The 25,373-nt window shown below is 37.4% G+C and overlaps 1 protein-coding gene and 1 non-coding gene across 2 annotated transcripts in view; one reads left to right on the top strand and one right to left on the bottom strand.

The window, feature by feature from the left end:
• Nucleotides 1-1,980: 1,980 nt before the first annotated feature.
• LOC148091642 (U6 spliceosomal RNA) lies at nt 1,981-2,088 on the bottom strand. The gene has a single exon (XR_015715592.1). It is a non-coding gene; the product is annotated as a U6 spliceosomal RNA (small nuclear RNA).
• A 2,531-nt stretch (nt 2,089-4,619) lies between these two features.
• The window catches only part of XPO1 (exportin 1), a 39,656-nt gene continuing 18,902 nt past the window's right edge, over nt 4,620-25,373 (top strand). The window contains exons 1-4 of the mRNA XM_087823589.1: nt 4,620-5,093; nt 8,352-8,483; nt 12,818-12,919; nt 16,555-16,627. Of these exons, the coding sequence (XP_087679715.1) occupies nt 8,358-8,483; nt 12,818-12,919; nt 16,555-16,627 (301 nt within the window). The 5' untranslated portion in view covers nt 4,620-5,093; nt 8,352-8,357. The remainder of the gene's footprint in view (nt 5,094-8,351; nt 8,484-12,817; nt 12,920-16,554; nt 16,628-25,373) is intronic.

Below are 25,373 nucleotides of genomic sequence, written 5' to 3'. Positions count from 1 at the left end.
CTGACTGGAAAGCTCTTCTCCCTAATACTTGCAAGGACTACCTCCTTCATCTCCTTCAGGTCTTTTCTTGAATGTTACCTTCTAGGTGACACCTTCCCCAGCCACTCTATCAAAAATTGCACCACCTCCCAGCTCCCTATTCCAATACCCTTATTCATTTTTAACCTTGTCACCATACAAAACACCATTTCTCTGACTTACTTCCAGCGTCCTCCATTAAACTGAAAGCTTAGTGAAAGCAGGGATTTTTTGTAGGATTTGTTCCCTCGAATGCTCAGCACTTAGAACAGTGGATTCTCAATATAATATTGGTTGAATGAATAGATTAGTGTCACCTCTTATTTCCTTTTATTTTACTCATTTTTTCTGACTCTCATTGCCTAATAGATAATGGTATGTTTATGTGGGAAAGAAGTGGCATATCTTTCCAACTCACAGATACCAACTTTACTTTTTCTAACTCATCCTTTTTTCTTTTTATATATGCGGACTCCAAGCCCCTGATCATTATTTTTACTTTTGGCTTAGAAATACTTCAGCAAAAAAACTTTGGCTTCCCCTGTCCTGCTTGAGAATAATCTTAGTTAAATGGTACTTCATTTCTCACTCCTCCAAGAGTAAGAGGCTCATTGCTGTATGTCACCTACTAGAACTGTATACACTTCTCAGACAAACTATAACTCCTAGACTTAGCCCCCTTTGTCAGATGCTTTTTTACTATGTTCTCAAAAAGGCAGCAACTCACTTTCAGGTAATTGCTGATTCTGCTCTTGACTGATTTGAGGTTTCATAGACTCCACATAGATATTCACTGAGGTAGTGGACACACAGGTCTTAGGTCCGCAGATAGTGTAGTCATACTTTCCATAAACATTCTCAACATTATAATGGACGTTGATAGAAATAAATTTGTAACCTGGACTATGCCTTCTCAGGTCAATTATTTTCTTGAAAAGAGTATTCCTTCTCTCCCACCTGCATGCTTCCGCATCATACACAATTTTAATGTTGTTCAAGTTACATTGGCAATTTTTTTGAAATCTTAGGGTGTGATGTGATATACTGTTTTACAAAGTATTTTTTAAAAGCAAATAGAAAAACAACTTCATATAAGATATGCACAAAGAAATTCTTCTCCTGTGCCTCCTTTCAGGGTTTACAAAGTCACAAACATGCCTTCAAGGTTCACTGGAAGAAAAAGCCCATGGGATTATGAATTTGTGCTCAATACATGAATATACCAGTAAGTCAGACTCATGATATGTTCAGCTCAAGTGCTCTTTTTTAAAAAAAAATGTATCTTTATTGATTTCAGAGAGAGGAAGAGAGAGGGAGAAAGAGAGAGAGAAACATCAATGATGAGAGAGCCATTGATCAGCTGCCTCCTGCATGCCCCTCACTGTGGATTGAGCCTGCAACCTGGGCATGTGCCCTGACAGGGAATTGAACCATGATGTTCGGGATCCTATGTTGATGCTCAACTGGTGAGCCACGCCTGGCTGGGCCGTTTTTGTTTTTTTTAATCTTCACCCAAGGATATGTTGTTATTGATTTTAGAGAAAGAGAGAAAGGGAGAGGGAAGAGAGAGAAACATTGATCACTTGCCTCCCATACACACGCCAACTGAAATAACCAGAAATAGACTAATTGTCTTCAATAGGGGAATGGTTGAATGATTTATGGTATTGAAAAGATGAGGTGGATTTATATATTCTGATTTGTTAAGCAAAAAGCAAGTCACTGAACAATATGCATAATATGATGTCATATACGTTGAACAAAACACAAAGCAAATATACTCGTAAATGGATAGAAAATATCTCAAAGCATACAGAACACACCCTAAATAATGATTATCTCTGCACAGGAAAAAGAAATGAAGAAGGCATAAGAAAGGGATTTTTACTTTTTACCGCAGATAATTCTTGCTCTATTGTTTGAATTGTTAACACTGATCATGTATTACTTATTAATTTTAAAGTACTTTTTAAACAGTTCACAAATTTGCATATCATCTTTGTGCAGGGGCCATGCTAATCTTATCTACATCGTTCCAATTTTAGTATTGTGTGCTGCCGAAGTGGGTACTAAAAATAATTTAAAAAATAGAAATACACGCCCTGGCTGGTGTGGCTCAGTTGGTTGAGTGTCCTCCAGTGCACCCCAAAGGTCAGCGGTTTGAGTCCAGGTCAGAGCACATGCCCAGGTTTCGGGTTACACAGGAGATAACAGATCATTTGCTCTCTCTCTTTTTCCCTTCCTATCTCTCTAAATCAATAAAAACATTAAAAAAATAATAATATATGACATGTGATAGAAAGGAATTTATGTGTTTCTGTTTCTCTAATTTTGTTTGTTTTTGTTTTTAATCCTCTCCCGAGGATATTTTTTCCATTGCTTTTCAGAGAGAGTGGAAGGGAGAGAGAGAGAAATATCGATGTGAGAGACATCAATTGGTTGCTGCCCTCCCCAGCCCAACTGGCCTGGAACAAACCCCAGGACCCTTACAGTCCTGGGGCTGACACTCTAACCACTGAACCAAATCGACTAGGGCTGATGAACGTTATTGTGTTGTGAGAGACAATGTGAACTAGTAGAAAGAACACAAACACACACACCCCCAGTCCGTTTTTATTCCTATTGTTCTCCCTTCTAAAAAATCAGGATCCTGGTCAAAGCTAAAAATGCGGATGAAAAAACTTTTTAAGACACAGGACAGCCCCAGTTTTTCTAGTAATAGAATATAAGTATTCCCTATGATCAGTGTACATTTATATTTTATACATTATGGTTTGATATTATTCAGTTAGGCTATGAATAAAAATCTTAGGTCTGAAAGTCATCCAATATCATTTTGGTAAATCTAGGCGTTAAGTTGTTGGGTTTCTCTTAATGGCGTTATTCTGAAGGGCGCTTTGGTGTTAGTCATTGTCTACTGCGAGTGAAGATTTGCTGAAGAAAATTGTGTTGATTTAATAAACCATTTATCAACCAACCTCTTGGTGGCACAACGGGCCCATACAATTTGGGTGGGCTGCTTGCTGTTTCTTAAGCAAATAACAATCAGTAAAGCTGATTTGGAGGGCACCTGGGGACAAATCAGAGGCAACCATGTGAAAGGCCACGTGCATGTGACTTGCAAAGAAAACACCCTTTGGTGGTGGTGAAGCATGTGAAGGACGGCTATGCTGAAAAGAAAAACCCAGGGTAGTGCCACACCAAGGGCACCTGGTGGGAGGCACTTGGCCTGCAAGCCTACCCGCAAAAAATACCTGATGTTATACCAATTATCGGGATTACAGTCGTAGTTTTTAGGAAGAGTTGGTTGTTTTTATTTTTCCTTTTTATTAAATTTATTGGGGGTGACACTGGTCAACAAAATTATACAGGTTTCAAGTGCACAATTCTACAACACAGGGTTAGCTAAGCAGCCAAATTCCAGACCGGGGAGACACCCAGTTACAACCTGAGGACTTGTCCAAGAACTAGCCTAAGTATCTTTCCCAGGTCTCTGAGATCACAAGGCGCCAAAAGCTAACGCCCCCACACCTCACCTCACCCTCCTTCACGGTTATTGTCCCCTCAGCTCCAGGTCCCAAACCTAGGGCTTTGAAACACATTAGAGAGGTCTGGGCCTACACTCCGGCCAGGCATGCTGTTTTCGCTTTTTCCACGCTCTCCCCGATTATAAAAACAACCGGGCGCGCCCTCCCTTTTCACAGCGCAGCCCCCACTCGAGGGGCGGGCCCTCCTCCCGGCGGGCTCGGGCCCCGCAGGTTGGCGGGAGCCGCGGGGGCGGGGGCGGGCCGCCGCGGGTCCTGGGAGCCGAAAGAGCTGAGCCGCGCGCGGCGCTCAAACTCGCGCCACCACCAGCTCACGAGCTGCTCCCCACCCTCTCCGTCACCAAAGGCGCCCAGCCAATGAGCAGGTCGGAAAGGCCGGGCCTGCGGGCTAAGCCCTGGGAGGGGGAGCGGCGGGAGGGGAACGGGAAGTCGAGGGCGGGCTGCGTTTGATTGACGGCTTCTCGAGCCAATCCTCCTCGCGGCGTCCCTTCGCTCTTTTCTCCGCTGGGCACAACACTTGTCCCACCTCCTCCTCCTCCACCCCCCTTCTCTCTCTTTTTCGACCCGCCCCAATTCCCTTCCCCCACTCTGCGGGCAAATCGCTGCTGGAAAGAGGCGGGGGCAGAAGCGGCGGGCTCGTGTGGAGACTTGAGGTGGGATTGACGGGCGATCTGGCCAGTAAGAGGTAGGCTGATGGCGCGGCTGTGGCTGGAACTGGCCAATAGGCGGGCGGGCTGGGGGCGGAGGCCCAGGTTCCAAACGCTCCGCGGCGCCATGGGCTGAAAACTCAACCGAGATGGAATCTCCCAGTCTGAACCGGTTTCAACCGGTTCCGAGTTTGAGGCACTAGGAGGAGGGGGAGAAGCGGCTGCAGCGGCCGCGGCAGGAGCAGCGGGAGCTACAGCATCAGCAAGAGCAACAGTAGCTACAGCCCCGGCGGTGGTGCTTGTTCCAGTCTTTGCTGCTGCAGTCCGTGCAACCACCCAGAGGGGGAGGGGGGAACCACCAGTCGCTGAGAAGCAGGAGAAGGGGGGAAAGTTTAGGCGAGCCGGGGTGGGGGGGGCCCAGCGCCGGAGCCGCGTGAGAGAGGGAGCCGTATTTTGGTAGGGGAAGTCGGACTGCAACTGGCAGCAGAGCGTCCCCCGGCCGTGTGGACTCTACACCCCTACTCCTGCCGCTCCTGCTGCCGCCTGTAGCTGGAGGGTCCCCTTGGGGCTGATCTTTGGGACTTGACCCCGTTCCCCTCCCCCTCCTCTTACTCCCTAGCCAGGCGGGAGCATTTATTCCTCAGATTAATTCCCCCTTCTTTTTTTGGGGGGGGCGGGTGGGTGTGTGTCGGGGTGAAGTGTTCCTGAATAGTAAATATTGTTGAGCTTTTTTTTTCCCCCCCTTACCTCTTTTTTTAAAATTTCCATTTTTAAGGTGGGAAAACTGAAACCCACCTTGGTTTCCTCCCCTCTCCCCTCTCCCCACCTTCCCTCTCCCTAATCCCTCGACAAGGAAGGAAGAAGCAGTTGGTTCAATCTCTGGGTAAGTCGACTGTGTCTTCAGGGCCGGGGGCCGGGCGGCTGCGCGGCCGGGCGGGAGGAGGCTGGCGTGGGGCGCGGCGGCCGCGGGAAGCGAGCCCGGGAGGCGGCGGCGGGCCCACAGCGCAGCCTGCGATTGAATGGAGCCGCTTCTGCCACTGGGAGATGGAGGCGGGGAGGCGGCCGCGGGAGGGGAGCGCTTGCTGGGTCATTCGCGTGTGCGGGTGACGGTGGAGGAAAGCGAGGAGCGTGGTAGTGAAGCAGGGCCTCGGCGCGGGGGTGGAAGGGCTTCCCCAGTCCAAAGGACTGGGGAGAAGTTGGGGTGATTTTAGGAACATCTCTGTAAATTATTAGGAGTGGAAGTTTCCAGAAATATTTAGTGCAGCAGCATTGAAACGTCCGCCTGCATCACGTGGCCGCTCGGTGGAGAGCTTGGGATCAGGGGAGGGAGGGGCTGCCGTGTCCCTGCTCATGCTGCAAGGGAACTCAAAATCTTTGTTTAATTTGCAAAGTAGGATTAGAAGTAGGAAAGGTTGGTTGGTTTTTCAAGAATCTGCAAATGGGGTTTCGTGCCATAGTTTGTTTTCGGCGACTTGAGTTCGTTGTGATCGAATTTTTACTGCTGGTATTTTATAGTGGATGATGCCCTAATTCTCCTTCATTGCGATTTCTTTTAATTTGGCGTGAGTGGGAGGAAGTGGTGTAGTAGAGGAAGCATTAAAGATTTTGCCCAGCCCGGACCTCCTCTGATCATACAGAGGCCATGCTGCCTAGAGAATGGGGCGGTGAACTTCGGGCGCCTGGTTATGCCTCCTCCGAGTATGGGCGGGGTGAGTGCGTGCTCCAGTGTGCTATAGTTAGAAGTGCTGCAAATCCGCTCCGGTGGGAAGATAGGGGAGGGCGGGCCTTAGTGAGGTGTGTTTCTAGTGAATGAAGCAAGCAATGTCCCACACACCTAAGGTAGCAGTCTCTGCCCTTGTAGCGACTTTAAAAATTTTTTTAATTCATTTTTTACCTACTATGTAGTTATCATGAACCAACTGTTACGCTTTTCTTGTTTTTGAATGGGAGCTGGCAGTAGGTAGCTGTCTGCCTCTTGAGTTTGAAGTAGCAGTGAAGGTATGTTGGTAATCACTTGTAGAGTCACCACATTGCTGGATAATCCCTTTGTATGTTACCCAGTGCTTGGATTTTAGGATTGAGTATTCCTAGGAAAAGGGCGTTTGTGGTTTCACTTCTCTCGCTGTGGCTATTTGTTATCTGTCTCGTTGTATATTGTAAGTGTATGGGACACTGCTGTTGGTGGAAAGAATGTTTTGGGAGCTATTTAATTTGGGGGACTAAATGTGCTTGGCATTGACCAGAAAGCCGCCATTTCTGTACTCCATACAGTTCAAGAATAGGTAGGTCATTTCCAAGATAGCCGCTAATTCTAAAGATGGCAAACTTAAGTATTTAACACAAGCTTCTATTCTAAACTTGGTATTTTGCAAGAATTTAGCACCGACAACTCTGAGAACAATGTACTTGAAAATGAAACTTTTTGGAGTCTCTTTATTCTTTTTTGTTTTGGCTATTAAATTATAGGTAGAGCTAAATAGGTTAGTTCATTCAATCTTTAACCAAAAAAATCGAAAACTTGATATGTAGATTTTGATGCTTTGTGGACATTGCTTTCAGCCTCAACTTTTAGGATTGTCTGGCTCTTGAAGGGAGGAAATTTACACATTTATTTGAAACGTATTTCTTTTTACATTAATATTTGGAGCAAATATTTTTTGTTGTGTATGCCAGGTATTCTGTATTACAAACACATTTAACAATTGCTATAAAAGTTTTTGAAATCTCATCAGTTTTACTGTCATTAATGGACCAAAAGACTTTAGGTTAATAAAAATGCTACAACTCTTAATACCTCGATTTTTACATAATGCCTAATTTAACCAACTTATGATTTGTTGTAATTGACATTATCATTAAATAAAACATTTGATCAAGCTAGTTTGTTCAAACATAATCAAATTAGCCACCCATTTTCTGATCCTGGAAGGTTTTAAGAGAGGGAGAAGTGGAGATGACCATCTGACTTTGTTGGGTCTAAGTACAGTAAGCCAAGAGTTTTTAACCTGAGGTTTCATGCCTGACTTTCAAACTGTCCCACACCTTCTGTAATTGTATACAAAATTGTGAGCTTTTTAATTTGGCAAGAGTTATTATGCCCTGCAGTTGTAAGGCATCTTGACCCAAAGATGTTAAGGAATACTGATTTAGCCAGTCAAACTTGAGTGGTACTGGCTTTGAAGAAACAGCAAAGGAAAGATCTTTATAATGTTGGGCAACAAAAATGTGGATGTGTGCCAGCATCTTGGGTGGAATCCTCTTAAAAGGATAACATTGCATATGAACCAGTAGGTTTTAGCCACTACATTTTTGAGGTGAAGCTCATTTTCTGTTGTGTTAGAATTTGTTTTTATTTGGAAAATAGTTGGCAAGCTTTACAGTTTTTACCTTGCCGATGAATACCTGGAAATTTGAAAAGAAAATCTTGTTTGACATGTTACCATAATGTGTTTTTCTAGACCATATGTTCAGGGAACTTGTATGGTTGTAATTTTAATTCCCCAAAATCATTGAGGGTTGAAAGAAACAAATGTACATGGTTTAACTGCATGTAGAAACTTAAGTCCTTTTATAGAGGTTAAGGTTATCAAATTTGTTATACTGGTGGTTTCTGTTAATCATTGATACACACAATAGCAAAACTTGTGTACCACATTTAATTTTTAGCATCTTCCTGTCTTTTCAGCATATCTTAAAAACTAAGGTAACATGAAATGAGGGGAAGTGAGTTTTTGCTGAACTAGACCTGCTTATGAGCTTGGGGGGGGGGGGGTGATGATGATGATGACGACGATGACTAAACTATCAATTTTTAGGCCATAGGTTCATTTTATTTATTTATTTTTTAGGCCATGGGTTCATTTTAAAAACAGGTTAGGGTAACTATATATATGCAAGTAGAGAACAATACAGTTTTTTTGGACTCTAGAAGAGTTGAATGGTCTAATAACTAGTATGGCGATGGAGTAGCTAAGTAACTACAATTTTTTACTTTTACTATTAGTTTTTAGGTAAAGTCTCAAAAATACTCATTAAAAATATTTGTGCGAGCATGGTTGAAGTAAAATAACTTGAGTAGAAAGTTTTGACTGATACTATAAAAACTTCATAGGCATCTTAAAATTTTTCTCTTTATTTTCAGTAATCTATGCCAGCAATTATGACAATGTTAGCAGACCATGCAGCTCGTCAGCTGCTTGATTTCAGCCAAAAACTGGATATCAACCTTTTAGACAATGTGGTGAATTGCTTATACCACGGAGAAGGAGCCCAGGTAAAGTAAGCTGTTCAAAACTTTATAACATTGCAGTGTAACAAAGTTATTGGATTTTGAATACAGTTTTAAATTATCACCTTTAAAAAAAGTATTCCATGGGTTGTATTGATTTGGAATTATATATTAACTGTAATGGAAAATGTCTGGAGAAAGAAATTGGATTCTACTTTGACATGGTTAGAGGGGAATAACATTCTTGTTCTGTTTTGTTTTGTTTTGTTTTAATTAGTAAGTTTACTATTTTTATTTAATTATTATTTTAAAATATATTTTTATTGATTTCAGAGAGGGAGGGAGAGGGAGAGAGAGAGAGAGAGAGAAACAGCAATGATGAGAGAACCATTGTTTGGTTGCCTCTTGCATGACCCTTGCTGGGGATTGAGCCTGTAACCCGGGCTTGTGCCCTGACCAGGAATCGAACCTCGATCTCCTGGATCATAGGGGAATGCTGAACTGCTGAGCCATGCCAGCTGGGCTTTAAGTTTTTAAAATGTATATGTTAACAAGAAACTGGACTGTCTTGAAACTTTACACTGTGGAGCTAATCTCAAAGAGTTTCAAATGAGTAAAAGTTTTCTGTTGGATAGAAAAAAATCTTCTTAATAAGAGAGAATTTTAAAGGAAAGGGGGCCATGAAAATATATGAATGGAAAAATTACTCTGAAGTGATTTTTGTAAGCTTGTTAGTCCAGTTTTATACTCCTAGGGGCTGTCAATCAGAGTTCTTGTCTCCAAAAGCATTCCTGAAAAAGTTACTCCATCTGTATTTATCACACATGTCATGTAGCTGTTTCCTCATGTTGTACATTCAACATGGAGCTTTAAGCTTCATTTCATTTTAACATGTATGTATGGATAGCAGCTGCTTTTGGAAGAAAGTATGAAAGTAAGGTTAAAATGCATGAAGTAAAGTTGGGCTCAACTTTGAATATATTAGAAGTGCAAATCTGTAGCCATTAGCAAGACGGGCATTTAATTTTTTCACATCATTCAGTTACTGCTGCTGTTTAATCTTTGTCCTTTTTTAACCTGGTTTACAGCATCTAAAAGTATGAATAAATGGATACCAGTGTTCTTCTAGGCTTATAACTGAGAATTAGTAATATTTAGTAATGTTTCACAATATTGAGATTTAATTATTTGTTTTAAATTTGACTTTAACAGTAGGTTTAGAAAAGTATAAATATTTTCTATTTATAAAAGCAAAACTAACTTTCCCAAAAGTAAGGACTTAATGTTTAGATTACATGTGACAAATCAGATGCATAAAGATAATCAGTAAACATATTTGTTATAGGTAAGGAAACTGAGGTTTAGTGCTTAAAGGTTAAGAACTCCTTTTCTAAAAATCATGTTTTAAACTTATAGTTAAGTCTATTTTTTTATAACTACCTCTTTGGGGGTGTTATTTTAATTAAAAGTAGGGAGATGTAATGGAAAACATGGGTTAGCTGTCTTAATTTTATTCCAGTAAGTTTTCTAGTCATTGCTCTCGAGTTTTCATCTTCAAACTATTACCTACCTTGCAAGAGATTGGAGGATTAATGATGAGGTTTGTAAAGCATCTGTTACAGTGCCTGATACTTAGAAGGAATTATGTTTAAAGGGTACTTCTGGAAGTTTTGGAAGTATAAAGATTGAGTATATGTGATGTCAAAACTCATTGTTTTTAACATATGGTATATATTTTTTCCTAATCTCATAAAATAATGTGCTAAAAATGGCAACTAGAAATTGTACTGATTAAGCTTGTAAATTAAACTGTAGATATCCTAACTTTTTAAAAAGGACTATATAACTTTGGAGGGGAAGAAATTATTAGAAAGATGGCCTTTTAAAAATCTATAGACAGAACTTTTACTTAGATCGGGGGAGGATAGTAGGATATTTAGCACTGTAACATTAGGACTACCTTCTATTGTAAGCATTTTTCTATTTTTAGCCAAGTAGGCAGCCAGGGGAAAAAGATACGGAATTGTTAGGTGTTTTCTCCAATACTGTGTTAAGTGTCTTGAACTCTTAATCTATTGCTTAGCAACTAGAATACTTTAACCATTCAGTTAGTAACAGGGAGATGCCAGATTTTCTCCCTCTTTGGTTTTCTTTTTAACCCCTTTGGAGTTTTAAGTTAGTAAAAGAGTATTATATAAGGATAGTGGGCTTAGGGCAAAATAAAGACACTAGGATACAAATACTAGAATTAACTTTGGAGAGTAAAATTACAACTGCAAGAACAACTAAAAGAAACATGATTTATGCAGAGATTGAAATGAATGGTGATAGTGTGGGGAATATTCACTTAAATGTAGAATGCTCATTACTTCAAAAGATCAGACAGTAGTATCTTGACCAAATAACTTTTATGACGCATGGGTTTTTTATGTCTCGATATTTGTTACTATTTATATGTAAGTCTATGTCTAGTTGGAAGTGAATTATTTACTTAGAGATTCTCAGTGAGAGAATCAAAACACTGCTAAAATGTGCTTTAGCCCTAGATAACTCACATCACTCCTCTTTCTGTCTTTTGTCAATTGTTATATAACACAATTATAGCCCCTTTTAAAGATACCAGTCCTTAATGAAATCATATTTTCCGAGCTTACACTCTGCTCTAGCCCCAGACCCTTAGGTGAAACCCAGCAGCTGATTTTTCTTTTAAGTTCCATGAGGGTTCTGGTGGTATTGACAGGATACAGAAACACTACCTAACTTTAGTTTAACTCAAATGTTTTAAAGAAAACAATAAGCAGTATATGTTGCTGGTAGATTAGTTGGAAAAATCATGAATGTGATTTTATAACTGCTACATGAGGAAAAGAATTCTCAACATCAAAGCCAAAGTAGGAATAAGGATTCTTTCTGTAAGTTGGAATAAAAGCTAAGTTAAAGATTATGAGGTGGCTGACAAATTTTAAAACCACCAAGCTTACTTTTGCTTACAACTTGTGATAGAAATAGATAAAAGATAATTAAGGAGGATCCAGTTGAGCTACAAACCGGCCTTTAAAAGTAAAAAAGATTAAGCTGTTGCTTCTTAGAAAAAAGAAAACATTATTAATAGAATTAACAGCCTTTGTTTATGTATGGAAAACTGTAATGGTTTAAAAAACTAGATAAATAATGTCAACAGGGCTAGATCTTTAAAACTGTCCATTTCAGTCATACCTCAGTAAAGATGAGCGAGGTGGGAACTGTCAAATGGAAAGAGCAAATTGCCGGAGGATTTCTATATAGTATACTATTTGTATAAAATTTAGTAGCTACATAAGTATTTTCTATGAAGTTCATATACGTGCTCTGAAAGTATGGACAGGAAAAGACCAAATTCATGAAAGTAATTATCTCTAAAGAAGGAACAAAGGAAGGAAAATGGCACTGGAGAAACTTATAAAAGGTGACTTCCATAAGTTTTACATCTTTTATGTTTAAAAGAAAACAGACATATCCTAGATAATGGCTACATAGGTTTAATATTATTTTTGGTTTGCATTTTTTTGTTTGTTTTTATTGATTTCAAAGAGAGGGGAAGGGGGGGAGAGAGAAACATCAATGATAACAGTCATTGATCTGCTGGCTCCTGCACGCCCCCTACTGGGGATCAAGCCAGCAACCCCAGGCATGTACCCTGACCAGGAATTGAGCCATGACTTCCTAGTTCATAGGTTGAGGCTCAACCATTGAGCCACGCTAGCCAGCTTGGTTTACATTTTTTAAAACTCAAAGCTTTCAAAATAAGCTAGGATTTAATATATGAAATTAGAGGACATTCAGAGAGTGATTTTTCCATTATAATAAATTTAAGAAGTCTAAGGGTCTTAATGTTTTATATATATGTATATCTGTGGGCATTTGAGATTTGTAAGTATTATTTAGATCCAGTTTATATGTCTTCCCTTGCAATACATTTTTGTTGATAAATTTTGTTATCGATATCTTGGTGACTTGTAAAACAGATATACCATTATATAATTTATCTAAGTAGATGAGTTTTTCTATGTTGCTCTTTTTGGTAATTGTAAGTACTGAGAATTTGTTTATGTCAGAGGAGATCTTTGTTAGCATTGGTTGGATTTAAGTTCAATTTTGAGAATAACAAAGCAGGTTATCCCAAAAAGGCTATTTTGTTTCAGAAGAATATTTCTAGTTTTAATTGAAGTTAATTGATAATGAAGACATTTTTATTTCTATAAAGACTAATTATTTCTTGAGTGTTTCTGAAAGTTGGTAGAATCACTGTCCTTTTAGGATTTGTGCCTTGCTCAATACCATTTTAATAAATGATTCAAAAGAACAAGTGAGTTTAAAATTCTTCTTGTATAAAATTTTAGCAAAGAATGGCTCAAGAAGTACTGACACATTTAAAGGAGCATCCTGATGCATGGACAAGAGTCGACACAATTTTGGAATTTTCACAGAATATGAACACGAAAGTAAGCAAGAAGTGGTTTTTAAAATCCATTTATTTCTTCTTTTCTTCCAGTCATAAACTTTGAGGAAGGTATCTCATTTTTAGTATGAGCATTTGTTATCTCAAATCATTTAATATTGTTAACTTATTTCAAAATTTAGGCTTAAACATAGAATTAATTCTTGCAAGTAGTCCTAAGAATTATGAAGCTTTGTAATTGGGACTAGTATGCAAGGTGGCTTTTTTTTTGGTTTGTTTTGTTTTCTTTTTAGAATATGTGTACGGATCTAAGTAGCATAAATTCTGAATGTTATTCAGAGATGAAACATAACATCAGAGGAATTATTTTGGGCAAGTAATCAATAAAATACAGGCTAGACGCCTCCAACACCAAGTTGTATGGGCAGTGTAAAACCCTACTCTGTGGTACCAATGCTTTTAATGGGACAGCACTCAGTTTTTATTTGCAGTTGAAAATGTTATAATCCATGTCCTTTTTTCTTAAGTTTGAACAGAAGGGTTGATCAAAATGTGTGTTGACTGTTTTAGACTTGATGATTCACACTTCTCTTTAAACTGCATTAACGTAACAAAATACCATTCATGGCATTCTGTTTAATACGCACAAGGTTTCCACTTGGTATACATTGTGTTAAAACAGAAAGTAGCCATGTTCACATCTGTTTCTGAAATCAGACTGTGTTAATTAACAGTTTTAAAATATTAATTAGTTTTGACATCTTGTAAATTTTAGGGCAAAAATTCAGTTCAGAACTTCCTCAAAGTGCTAACCTTAAGTAACATAACAGTGTTTGCCTGTTTGCTTGCCTGGTAAATTTTGCTTTTTATACTGACAGACATTACTAATGTTTAAGTTGATTTATCAACAGTATTTTTAAAAACTCAAATTTGTCTTGTGAAAAATGAGATGATTAGAGGAACAGAAAGAAAGCAACAGGTAAAGAATTCTTCGATTTACATAAATTACAAATGATTTGGTGCTAAATTTATGCACTATGACATTTGGCTTTTATGCAATCATTTTTTTTTCTTTAAAGATGTTAACACTACCTGATATTAATCATAATGTTCCATTATGTTGATTGCTTGTAATAGGAAGAAAAGGGGTGTCTTCCTGTGCAACTGACACAGCTAGGCTTTGACGGCAGGCCTCCACAAGGTCTACCCTTTTGATTCCCTTTAACTGAATTCTGTTCATCAATTGTTTTTGTTTCATGGGCGGTGGGAGGGGAAAGGGGAATTCAATGCATAAAATAATTATTTCTAAGGGCTCAGTAGAAATTTCTACCATAGGGATCATTTCATGCATTTATTTTTTTCATTTAGTCTTTGCTGTTTTCTGTCCCATATCTTCATAACTCAGCAGTGGATTTCCCAAATCCTGAGATATAAAGCAGAAATGTAATTCTTTAGAATGATTGGATTATTTGTGGATATTTCTAAAGTAGTCATTTATTATTGGCCTTCAGATTTGGCTCTATTTTTTAATGTTTTTATTGATTTCAGAGAGAGGGAAAGAGAAAAACATCAATGATGAGTCATTGATCCGGTTGCCTCCTGTACACCCCCTGCTGGGGATAGACCCACAACCCGGGCATGTGCCCTGACCAGAAACGAACCTCGCTTTCCTGGATCATAGGTCGATGCTCAAACACTGAACCACGCCGGCTGTGGGCTTGGCTGTCTCTTTAGATTTTTGAATCAAAATACTCTTTCAAAGAAATGTGAATTCTCTTCATGTGTAGAATCTTAATATCTAGGGGAGACTGGGTTTTAGGATATTGTATTTCTTTGACCTAACTTGTGAAAAGCTTTTATTGGGCTTCCTATTTTAGCCCCCTTGGCAGAAAGGTGCAAATATGAGTGTATCTTCTGCAAGCTTATACTACCTTTTTACAGCTGGGAGAAAGGGCTAGAGGTTAGTAAATAGATAATTTAGGTAACAAAGTATCAAATATAAAGGAAGACATAAATAATGAAGGGGGAGAATAGTCAATTAAAGTGTAAGCTGAAAAACATTGGCTAAATATGGTAGTGTTATTAACATTATTTTTACTGGTATATTTATGGTGGTTTTGTTTCGTATTTTTTAAAGGTCTTTTTAATTAGTTTAGAATTAGCAAGAGGATATATTCTGTATATAGAAAAGTACCTTGTTTTGACTTGCTAAAACTTGACAGTCTTATTTCATGCCTATAAAGTTTTTAGAGCAGTATTTTTTTTTAAAGTTAATTTAGAATTTCAATCAGAAGCTTCCCCTTTTTGCTTTTATTCACTTTTTTCTTGAGACCTAGACATAGGAGGTGTAAATGAAAGGATAGAAAAGCTTCACTATTTACTGCTGATTATGAAACCCTTTACTAGCATCAAATTTGTATTTTTAGAATTTTGCTTTTGGCCTTGTTTTTATTTTGGAAGTCTTTTTAAGGAATGCTTTGCAGATGTAGGATTTCAGTTGAAAATTTTCCTGAAAAGCCTGAAATGTTAAAATGAAAGAAAACAGCAAAAACATTTACTGTTTGAGCGCAATGTAGTTTGGGACAGTCTATATTGTGCTTTGGATAAAGTGAGCATTCACATGATCCCTTTGGTTGAAATACTAATGCTCCTATTTATTTTATTGTGTGATGACTAACCATTTTAAAGATGAACTCTTATTCTCAGCCAAAACTTGCAATCTGAGGTTCTATGTCTATATATGAGTAAGTTTACCTTTCAGGTATTGTAGCTGATTTTTCCCTAATTCAACCAATTGAAACGTACCACAACAGTTTTGTCCTTTTTCTTCCTCCTGTCTATCCACACTAATTGGTCATGATAATAATTTTGGGTTTTTAACTCCTGTAGTATTATAAATTGTTACAAACATTCTTGACTATTTAGAGTGAGTAAGCAGCAGGAGGGACAAAATGGCTTGAAGGTGGTATCTGTTTATTCAGTTTATTACATTTTTAGTTATAACTTATATTTAGGAAGGAATACCTGAAAGGTAGATACAGATTGCAACATGCACTTCTGTATTATTTTTGACTGTGCACAAAAGTTTATCTTTAAATTAGTAGAAATAGCAACTATAAGGGTGGGTTAAAATTTAAAATTAAACCCATGGGCTGTCTTGCTGCTCCTTAAGTAACACACCAGTGATGTTTGTAAACACTTTCTATAGAAAGTATCTGACAATACTTTAATGCTTGGCCAAGAGCTTACAACTCCTAGAGGATGGTAGGAAGCTTGAAAGCATCCAAGCTGCTAAATTCTTAGGAGCCTGGTCGTGTTAAAGTACGTGAGCCTCTGAGCAGTCATTTATGCTATGAATTCATATCTGGCTGCTACTTTTCCTTCTACAGATAAGCCCATTTGGCTGCAAAAGGGCTTTTTATTTGGTTGTTCTTCCTGGTGTGAGCATGTATAAACAGCAGGACGTTAAATAGAGTAGTAAACAATAAAATGAGGAAAATGCATGAAAACTCAGTATATGGGTGAATAGATCCTTGTTTAATATATGTAATTAAACTTGGTAGCATAATGTTTTTGAAACTTTAGATGTAAATGTGTGAATGTCTGTCCATTTGTGAATCCTGAGAGTTGCTAGTCTTAAAGCAATATATTCACATGCTTCTGTTATCCAATTTTCAGTATTATGGACTACAAATTTTGGAAAATGTGATAAAAACAAGGTGGAAGATTCTTCCAAGGAACCAGTGTGAAGGTAGGAAAATGTTTTACAAATTGTAAATTCAGAGAAATGTTATTAATCCTGGCATTTTTATTATAGTTGAATATTTGGGTGGCAGGTATATTGAATCTAGTTTATTATGCTCTAATGGAGATTACTGAAGTGATGTAGCAAGGCGCAGGTTGTTTATAAGGTTATCTTTTGGCGGGGGAGAGCAGATGAGACTGGTCAAACTTTTTTACAATAAATACTGTGATGAAAATATGTATCAATTCATAGTTACTATGGATCTATGTCTGAAGTGAATGAAATTTGAATATGAGCTCTTATACTTTGTTTAAAGTTCACCAGACAGTAACTGACAAATAATGAATATTATAACACTGAACTAATACACAAATTTAAAAGAGTAAAACATGTTTTGAAAATCACAAGCCTTTACCTTTTGAATTATAAGAGGTTGACATTTTAAAATAAGAAAAGATCAGAAAATGAAGATGTGGTGATGCCTGTATTAATACAGGGTGGAGCAAAAGAAGGTTTACAGCTCTAAGTATGTGAAACAGTTTATTCTTGTATTATTATTTATTTTTGTAATTTCCATAATAAGTGTAAACCCACTTTTGTCCTACCTTGCATAAAACTTTTCCCTTTGTGCTGTTTCAGTGAAAGTAGTCATAGTTTGAGGGACCTGAGGTAAGGTTAGTCTCTTGGAATTCTTTGCAATTACTTTCATTTTTCACAAACTGCCTTTATTGCCTACTTTTTATCACTTGTTTAATCTCTGAGAAATATAAGTAGAAGACTGGACTTTATAATAGGGGGTATACTACTTTTGGTGGCATTTTCTTGTAAAATATGTCCCCTTTCTTTGACTGTCTTTAAGATGCTGTCTTTCATTTGCTTTCTCATGTCATCTCTATGATGGGTTAGGGACCTGGATTTTACCCAGCTAGTCTGACTTAAATCTTCACACCTATCTAGCGTGTTTAGAGGTAAATAAGACAAGTTTTAATGACTATTAATATTATAAACCAAAGATTAAGTGATAGTGCAGGAGGAAATAGTGCCTCCAAAAGAGGTTCCTGTTTCTTTTAAATGTTTTATTTTGAGTTGAAACCATTTTAGATCATATTCTGTGACCTCAGAAACTAATAATTGCAGTTTGACTATGTGGCCCAAATAATTCCTTTATACTTCCCCATTGCTGTTCAGGGACCTTAGGTGCTGTCCTTGTTCCTTCTTTTTTTGTTTTTTGTGTTGTTGGTGTTTTGTGGGTTTTTTTTTAAATATATCTTTATTGATTTCAAAGAGAGGAAGGGGGGAGAGAGAGAGAAACATCAATGATGAGAGAGTAGTCATTGATCGGCTGCCTCCTGCACACCCCCAACTGGGGATAGAGCCCATAACCCGGGAATGTACCCTGACCAGAAATCGAACCTCTATCTTCTGGATCCTAGGCCGATGTTCAACCCTTGAGCCATGCCCGGCTGGGCCCATCTTTTGTTTGATACATGTGGTCTGAGCCTCAAATTTAACTTTGGCCGTGGCTTACTATAGCAAAAAAAGAGTTTACTTTTTTACTTCAGTACCATTTTTACTATAGTATAAGTCCCTCTTTTGTTTTTAAACAACTAGATCTCTGCTTCTGATCACATAAGGATTGTACTAGATGACTTTTTGGAGCTTTATATTTAAGTGATTTAAAATTATAGTAGCTTGTCAAAGTCATGGTTGTATTTGTTGTTGAAAAAATAAGAGGCTCAAAGTCTCCCCGAGGATTTGACATTTTTAGCTTTCTACACGAATGGGAGTGGTATGTTTGGTTTTTTATTATGAAATCGTAAGGGCTCCCATATATTAATATGCAAGTATCCAATATACAGTATTTCAAGGGGCATAAGACTTTACTTTTGAAAGCCTATTGTGTTTTAAGAAACTGGAGGGGAAGGTGATGGTGATTATTCTGTTTGACTTAAGAGAAATTCTGTTTAATTTATGTGTTATTTTTCTGTGTTAAGATAACTTCATTTCTCTCCAAGCTATATTTATAAAAACCCACCTATTAGAATCACCTTTCTCCCTTAATTTCCCTTCATCACTAGTATTAAGTGTGGTGTAAACTTTCTAAAACTACCTAGTTACTCTATCACCCATGTATGGTTGACATTGTTGGTGAAGACGTTACATGGAGGAAAAAGGTGTGGGGTAACTTCTAGGGTCTTTGAGAGGCTCATTGTTGGAAGACCATGCAAAATGGCCCCCAGAGAATGCTAGTGATCCCTATATTTAGATGCCACAGCAACTTTGTATGATGGATTTAATGATTAATGTTCTTGTTTAAGGTAATTGTTCTCATTTGTAAAGCATTGGAAAGTAAATTCAATACTGTATTAATTTTATAATTCTCTTTAACATTGTCAATCCAGGGAGGCTTCTCCAGGCTTAAGGTTTCATGTTTCAAAAAATATGCTGGCATTTCTGAACCTTAATTTTCCTTCATCTTTAAGTAACTTTGGTATTGGAAATGAATTTGTATAATCCCCAAATACTGTACATTCCTTTTGTCTTTGTCATGTCTTTTAAACTAAGTGCCACTTCTTAGTCCATCAAAGCATATATATTTATTCATCTGGGGCATATATTGTGTATCTGCTTTGTATAAAGCACTGTTAGGTGTTAAGACTATATAAGTATACCCTTACATCGAAGTGCATGCTATGGGTCAGAAGATAAAATATGTATGTAAAAAATTAAGTTTTGTACATTTTTTTCCAATCTAGCAATTTTAAAAATCTGATTTCAGGTGCTTGTTCATAAGCATATGTTAATTTCCACATGTTCTTTTAATGTAGTGGCATTTTAAATTTAAGCCTCTTGTCTAAAGCAATTTGTTAGGAAAATCTCTGACAGTTCTAGACGTCTCTTGCTTCATGTTCCCTTAGTAAATCCTGTGCCAGTGGATCACAGATAAATACAATTTCAGTGAGCAAAAGTCACGCAGGTAATAATTAGCCAAGTAAGGACGTTTTAAAAAACATTTAATAAAACATTTTAATAAATTTAGATTTATATAATACAAAATTTACGTTGTTCTGGTTTTTGCCATTTTTGTTTTAGGTCAGAAAAAAGGTTGACTATTTGCAGTAACCCCCCACCACCATAACATTTATCACACTAAACTGTCATTGTTTTTCTTACTCTTTCTCTTATCCCCCAAAATGTTAGCTTAATATGGTGTCAGGGATCAGAGAATGTCTTTATTGCATTCTTATTGCTTGGTATGTATGTGTTAGTATATAATTAATTAGTGAATTACGTATTATTGAGTTAATGTTCTCCAATTCACTTTATTTCTCTACTTTAGGGGGAACTAATGACGTTCCCAATATTTTTGTTCTTATAAATTATATATGTGTATATAATTGATACCTTTGAAGTTAAGTTTTGAAGTGAATATTTGCATAGATGAGATATAAATTAAAGACTCTAAATATTTTTGACTTAGGAAAGATGGAGCCCTAGCCCATATGGTTCAATGGTTAGAGTGTCTTCCTAGGGACTGAAGGGTCCTGGGTTCGATGCTGGCCAAAGGCACATACCTCGGTTGTGCGTCTGTGCCCTGGCTCCTGCAGAAGGCAACCAATCCGTGTGTACCTCTCACATCGATGTTTCTCCCTCTTTCTCTCCCACTCTCTGAAAAGCAGTGGGAAAAATACCCTCAGTGAGGATTCAAAAAACAGAAAGATGAAGGGGATCCCGGCTGGCATGGCTCAGGGTTGAGCATAGACCCATGAACCAGGAGATCACAGTTTGATTCTGAGTCAGGGCACATGCCAGGGTTGCAGGCTCCATCCCCAGTAGGGGGCATGCAGGAGGCACCCGATCCATGATTCTCTCTCATTGATGTTTCTCTCTCTCCTGCTCCCTTCCTCTTGAGGAACCAATGGAAACATTTTTTAAATTAAAAAAGAAAGGAAAGAAAGATGAAGAGGAAATTTTATTTTTTAAATATACCGTATCTTGATTGATTTCAGAGAGAAGGGAGAGATAGAGACATCAATGTGAGTCATTAGTGGACTTCCTCCTGTATGCTCCCTACTGGGGATCAGGCCCCAACCTGGGCATGTGCCCTGAGTAGAAACAAACCTCAATCTCCTGGATCATAGGTCAGTGTTCAGCCACAGAGCCATGCTGGCGTGGCTGAAAGAGAAATTTTAATATGTGAAGTAGAATAATAGAAAATAGGGAGTGTTTGCTAGTAATGGAAGTAATTAAAGGTGTACTAGGGTTGTCAGTGATCTTGAATCTGTCTTGGCTGCACATCAACTTTGCATTATTCAGGTCTCCCCCCCCCCCCTTTTAAAAAAAAATTTTGTATTTGGTTTAGAAATTTCAAACTGCAAAGGGGTGGGCAGGGAGACCGTAAAAACTTTTATTTCTCCCTGAAAAAATAATCTATCTGTATAAAGGTATCTCTGTATTTTTAAAATTTAAACGAAAGGCTCGTGTTTTAATCTATTAAGGCGAATGGCTAAGAGATCACTTTATGAGACAGATAAGAATTTGCTGACATTGAAAAGAGGAGTAATGAATTAATGAATAGTCCAAAGTGATAAAATCATAATTGGACATTTTGGAAGTTTGGGTGCTTAAAAGTAGTTGGGCAAAGATTGAGTTGTGCAGTTCTGTGTTATAATTTAGGAAGTTGACAGACCAAAGCTGGTTACCCATAAGCTTTTATACAGTGCTTTCCTTTGGAATGAGGCACGTGGTAATTTATTATTCGATCTAACATAAGTTACGATACCTCTTTGAATCTTAACTGTCCTGCAGGGTTTTTGGGATATCAGAGGTGCAATGTGTGTAAAGTTCTCTGTGCTTCTAGGTGCTGAGTATGAATAAATGCACAGCATGTGTTGCAGTCTTTTTTTCAAAGATTATTTGTATTTGCTGTCTTTTTGTTTATTGAGGTATAATTTGATATACACAGTGGACTGTGTGTTGAAGTGTACAATTTGATAAGTTTTGACTTATGGATATACCCATGAAATCACCACTAACCAAGATGTTCATCTTGTGATCACCACTCCCCCACTTCCCAATCTGCTTTTTATCACCCACTTGATTAGCTAGGAATAGAATGACTGGATCATATGGTAGGTGTATGTTTGTTTGCCAAAATGTTGGTATCATTTTACATCCTTACTAGCAATATATGAATATGCTTTACATCCTCACTGAAGCTTGGTACTGTGTTTTTTATTCTAGCCATTATAGTGCATATAATGGCTTCTGGTTTTAATTTGCATTTCCCTAATGACTAATGCTGTTGAGCATTCTTTCACATCATGTATATGTGTATATATATGTATCATGTTAAGTTGATACTGTTGCTCCCTATTGAACACGGATGGTGGTAGTTTCCTTTGTTGGTAATTTTGAAAAGAATATTTTAAGTTTTGGGGCTCTTAAGCCCTTGTGTCTGAAGCAAATTCATGTGAAATTCCTCTATTTTTCTTTTCATAGAATATAATTCTAGAAACATTTTCAGTCAGATCTCAAATTTGACAGTTTGTATGTTTTTGCCAGTTTTATACCATGATGGGATAATAAAAAGACAATATTGACTAAATCTATATTTTTTATATCTTAAAAAACAAGCCAGTATTTTTAAAATATCCTATTACATTTCAGCATCATGCATATTTGACAGAAAGTATTTTCCTATGACTTCTAGTTAAGGTAGCACTTTCTTCCTTACAAAGTTTTTATGTGGTATTTCCATAAGAGATGTTTACTTGAGATCTAACAATGTCTAATGCTTACCTTGTATTCATATAGCAGCAGGAGATAGGAACCACTTGATGGACTTGATTAAAGCAGGGTGGATTTTTTTTTTTTTTTTTAAATATATCTTTATTGATTTCAGAGAGAGGAAAGGAGAGGGAGAGAGAGAGACAGAAACATCAAGGATGAGAGAGTCATTGATCAAGCCCACAACCCGGGCATGTGCCCTGACCGGGAATCAAACCCCTATCATCTGGATCCTAGGTCGACGCTCAACCACTGAGCCACGCCCGGCCAGGCAAGCAGGGTGGATTTTAATAAATTTGATTTTTTTTTAATAGGAAAAATTATTAAATCTTTAATAAAATTTGTTTTGTACAATATCCTTAAAAATATTTGTCATTTTAAATGTATAATTTAGTGTTGGTAAGTATATTCACAGTATTGCACAACCATCATCATTGTACATCTCCAGAATTTTTCATTATACCAAATCTGAAACTACCCATTAAACGTTAACACTCTACCCTCTCTCCCCAGTCTTCCAGTACCTGCTAAGTGCTATTACACTTTCTGTCTCTCTGAATTTGCCTAGTCTAGTCATCACATATATGCACAATCATGCCATATTTGGTTTTGTGTCTCACTTATTTCACTTAGCACATGTTCCCAAGGTTTTTCCATGTTTTAACATGTATGGAATTTTATTCCTTTTTAAGGCCAAACAATATTCTGTTGTGTCTGTGTGTGTGCACATTTTACTTATTCATTCCTGTATGGACATTTGCGCTATTTTCACCCTTTGGCTTTTATAAATAATGATGCTATGAACTTAGTAAAATGTTAATTTCTGCATTATCTTTTAGAGTTCGTGGTAAGTATCTGTTTCAGGCCATAAACCCTTTTAAGAAAGATTAATGTTCTTATACATCCATTCCTTTTATGAAACATGTAGGCAAATAAGTTAGTCTGATTCTAGCCTACTTATGGGAGCCCTAGGTTAAGTAAGAACCTCTGGTTTTGAATTGTTTTTAGCTATTTGTTTTATATTGCTGTTCTCACATGCTCCTTCCATTGAGTGACTAGAACAATATTCTGGATTCTTTTGGATAATAAGGGAAAGGGGATAGCTATTTTAGAGTAGTGTTTGGGGTGAGGGGAAAGTAGGTTTACAGTTTGTATGGAAAGCACTACAGTAATTAATAAATAATAATACAAGAATAAACTTTTGTGTACTCACAACTATAAACCTACTTTTACCCACTGCCCTGTATTTTATTGTCTGCCATGAGGAAGTAAGGCCCACCTTAGTGACTCTCTTTCTGATGATCGGTGTAGATAGTTTAAATGGACAGATGTTTGTAATAAATCTACATCACAGAGAAAGGGCCATTTGTTTTTACATGGTTTTGATGGAGGGGTTTACCCAGATGTACTTTTTTATAGCTTACAGAGTAAACAATGAAAATGGATTGAATACTTTAAGTATAGCACAAGTGGTTGGAACTGGATTGAACTCAGTTTGCATGGTTGAATTTTTACTTTTGTAATAGAGTATTAAGGTGTTCCATTTTCTGTTGTATATGAAAATTAGCCACACTGAGTAATCAGAATGTATCTTTTTTACTCGCATATTTTACATTTTGTCTTTGAACACAGTTTTAATAGTCAGAACCCTGTATTTTGATGAAACTTACTGTTTGACAGCCTTATTACTTGACTTGATAAGATGTTAATGTACAGACCTTATGATTTAAATTTGGAAAGTAGGACTTTTGCTTCCATGAGAATAATTCACCATCAGTATGTTGGCAGTGTTAGTAAGTTTTCATTAAAAGGTTCTAGTGGATCCTTTTAGGGAAATTAGTTTCATCAATGCATTTCTTTCTGTATCATTAAATATCCAGTATTTGAAAGCTGTTTCTGGGGGATAAGATTATTAATATAACTGTGTAAATAACTTGCAAGATGTAGATTCTTGCTAGCTGAAGTTGATACTGTTCACTTAAAACTTAGAAGTTTATATTGATTATTTGATATTGCTCTCTTTTTATTTGGAATGAGATTGTCAATGACATTTTCTCATTGAGAAAATAGTTGGATTATAAAAGATACACGCATAAACTCTTGGAGTTAGGAAAATTTACATGTCTTAAAGCTGTCTTCCAATGACTAGTTAGGTGTTTTTATAGTAGTGTATCTTGTTTTGAAGAAATTATAAATGGCTGGTCTTAAAAAAACTAACACCTTTGAATAAACTGAGGGTTAAATTTGAAAACTTTGGAGGTGGTTTTTTTTGTTGTTCATACTGAGAATCGAGTGGGGGTCCATGGATACAAATATGCTAAATAATTTTATGAATCTTTTGAAAAACTTGATGACATGATAACCATGTAAGACCACAGTTGCACTTGTCAAAGACATAAAACTTAATTAAAATTCATCAGCCCTGGCTGGTGTGGCTCATTGTTTAGAGCATTGGCCTGCATGCCAAAGGGCCACTGGTTTGATATTCTGTCAAGGGCATATACCTGGATTGCGGGTTCAATTCTCTGACCCCTGTTGGGGCGAGGGAAAGAAGGTACTGAATGTGGTAGAGTGACATTAAATTGAGACTTCATTGTCTGTGAGAACCTTCCGGTTATTGACTAATATTGCCTTTTTTCTATTTTCTTCTTTTGCCCTTTGCTTCATCTACAGTGAATTTTACAACCTGAAAAGAGGGTGAACATAACATGATTTAATCAGTAACAGAAAAGTAGAAGGATCTGTTTTGATCCTGTTTTAATCAAAGCAGACTGCATTTTTGTCTCTATTCTTAAACTTTTGAACTTGGATTAAGAGGTTTCAGAGGAATGCTTACTTTTTTTTTTAAAGAATTGCCCTTTATTTTGGGGGGTCTTAATGATAGTAATTTGTGTAAAGAACAGAAAGGTCAACGATACTAGAATTTTGTTTTTATTAGATATAACAGGTATTAATATTAAGG

This window comes from Miniopterus natalensis, chromosome 13 (assembly GCF_054644295.1).
Source record: "Miniopterus natalensis isolate mMinNat1 chromosome 13, mMinNat1.hap1, whole genome shotgun sequence".
Taxonomy (NCBI): Eukaryota; Metazoa; Chordata; class Mammalia; order Chiroptera; family Miniopteridae; genus Miniopterus; species Miniopterus natalensis.
Note: the sequence above shows the minus strand (reverse complement) of the source record. Positions and strands in the feature narration are given on the sequence as shown.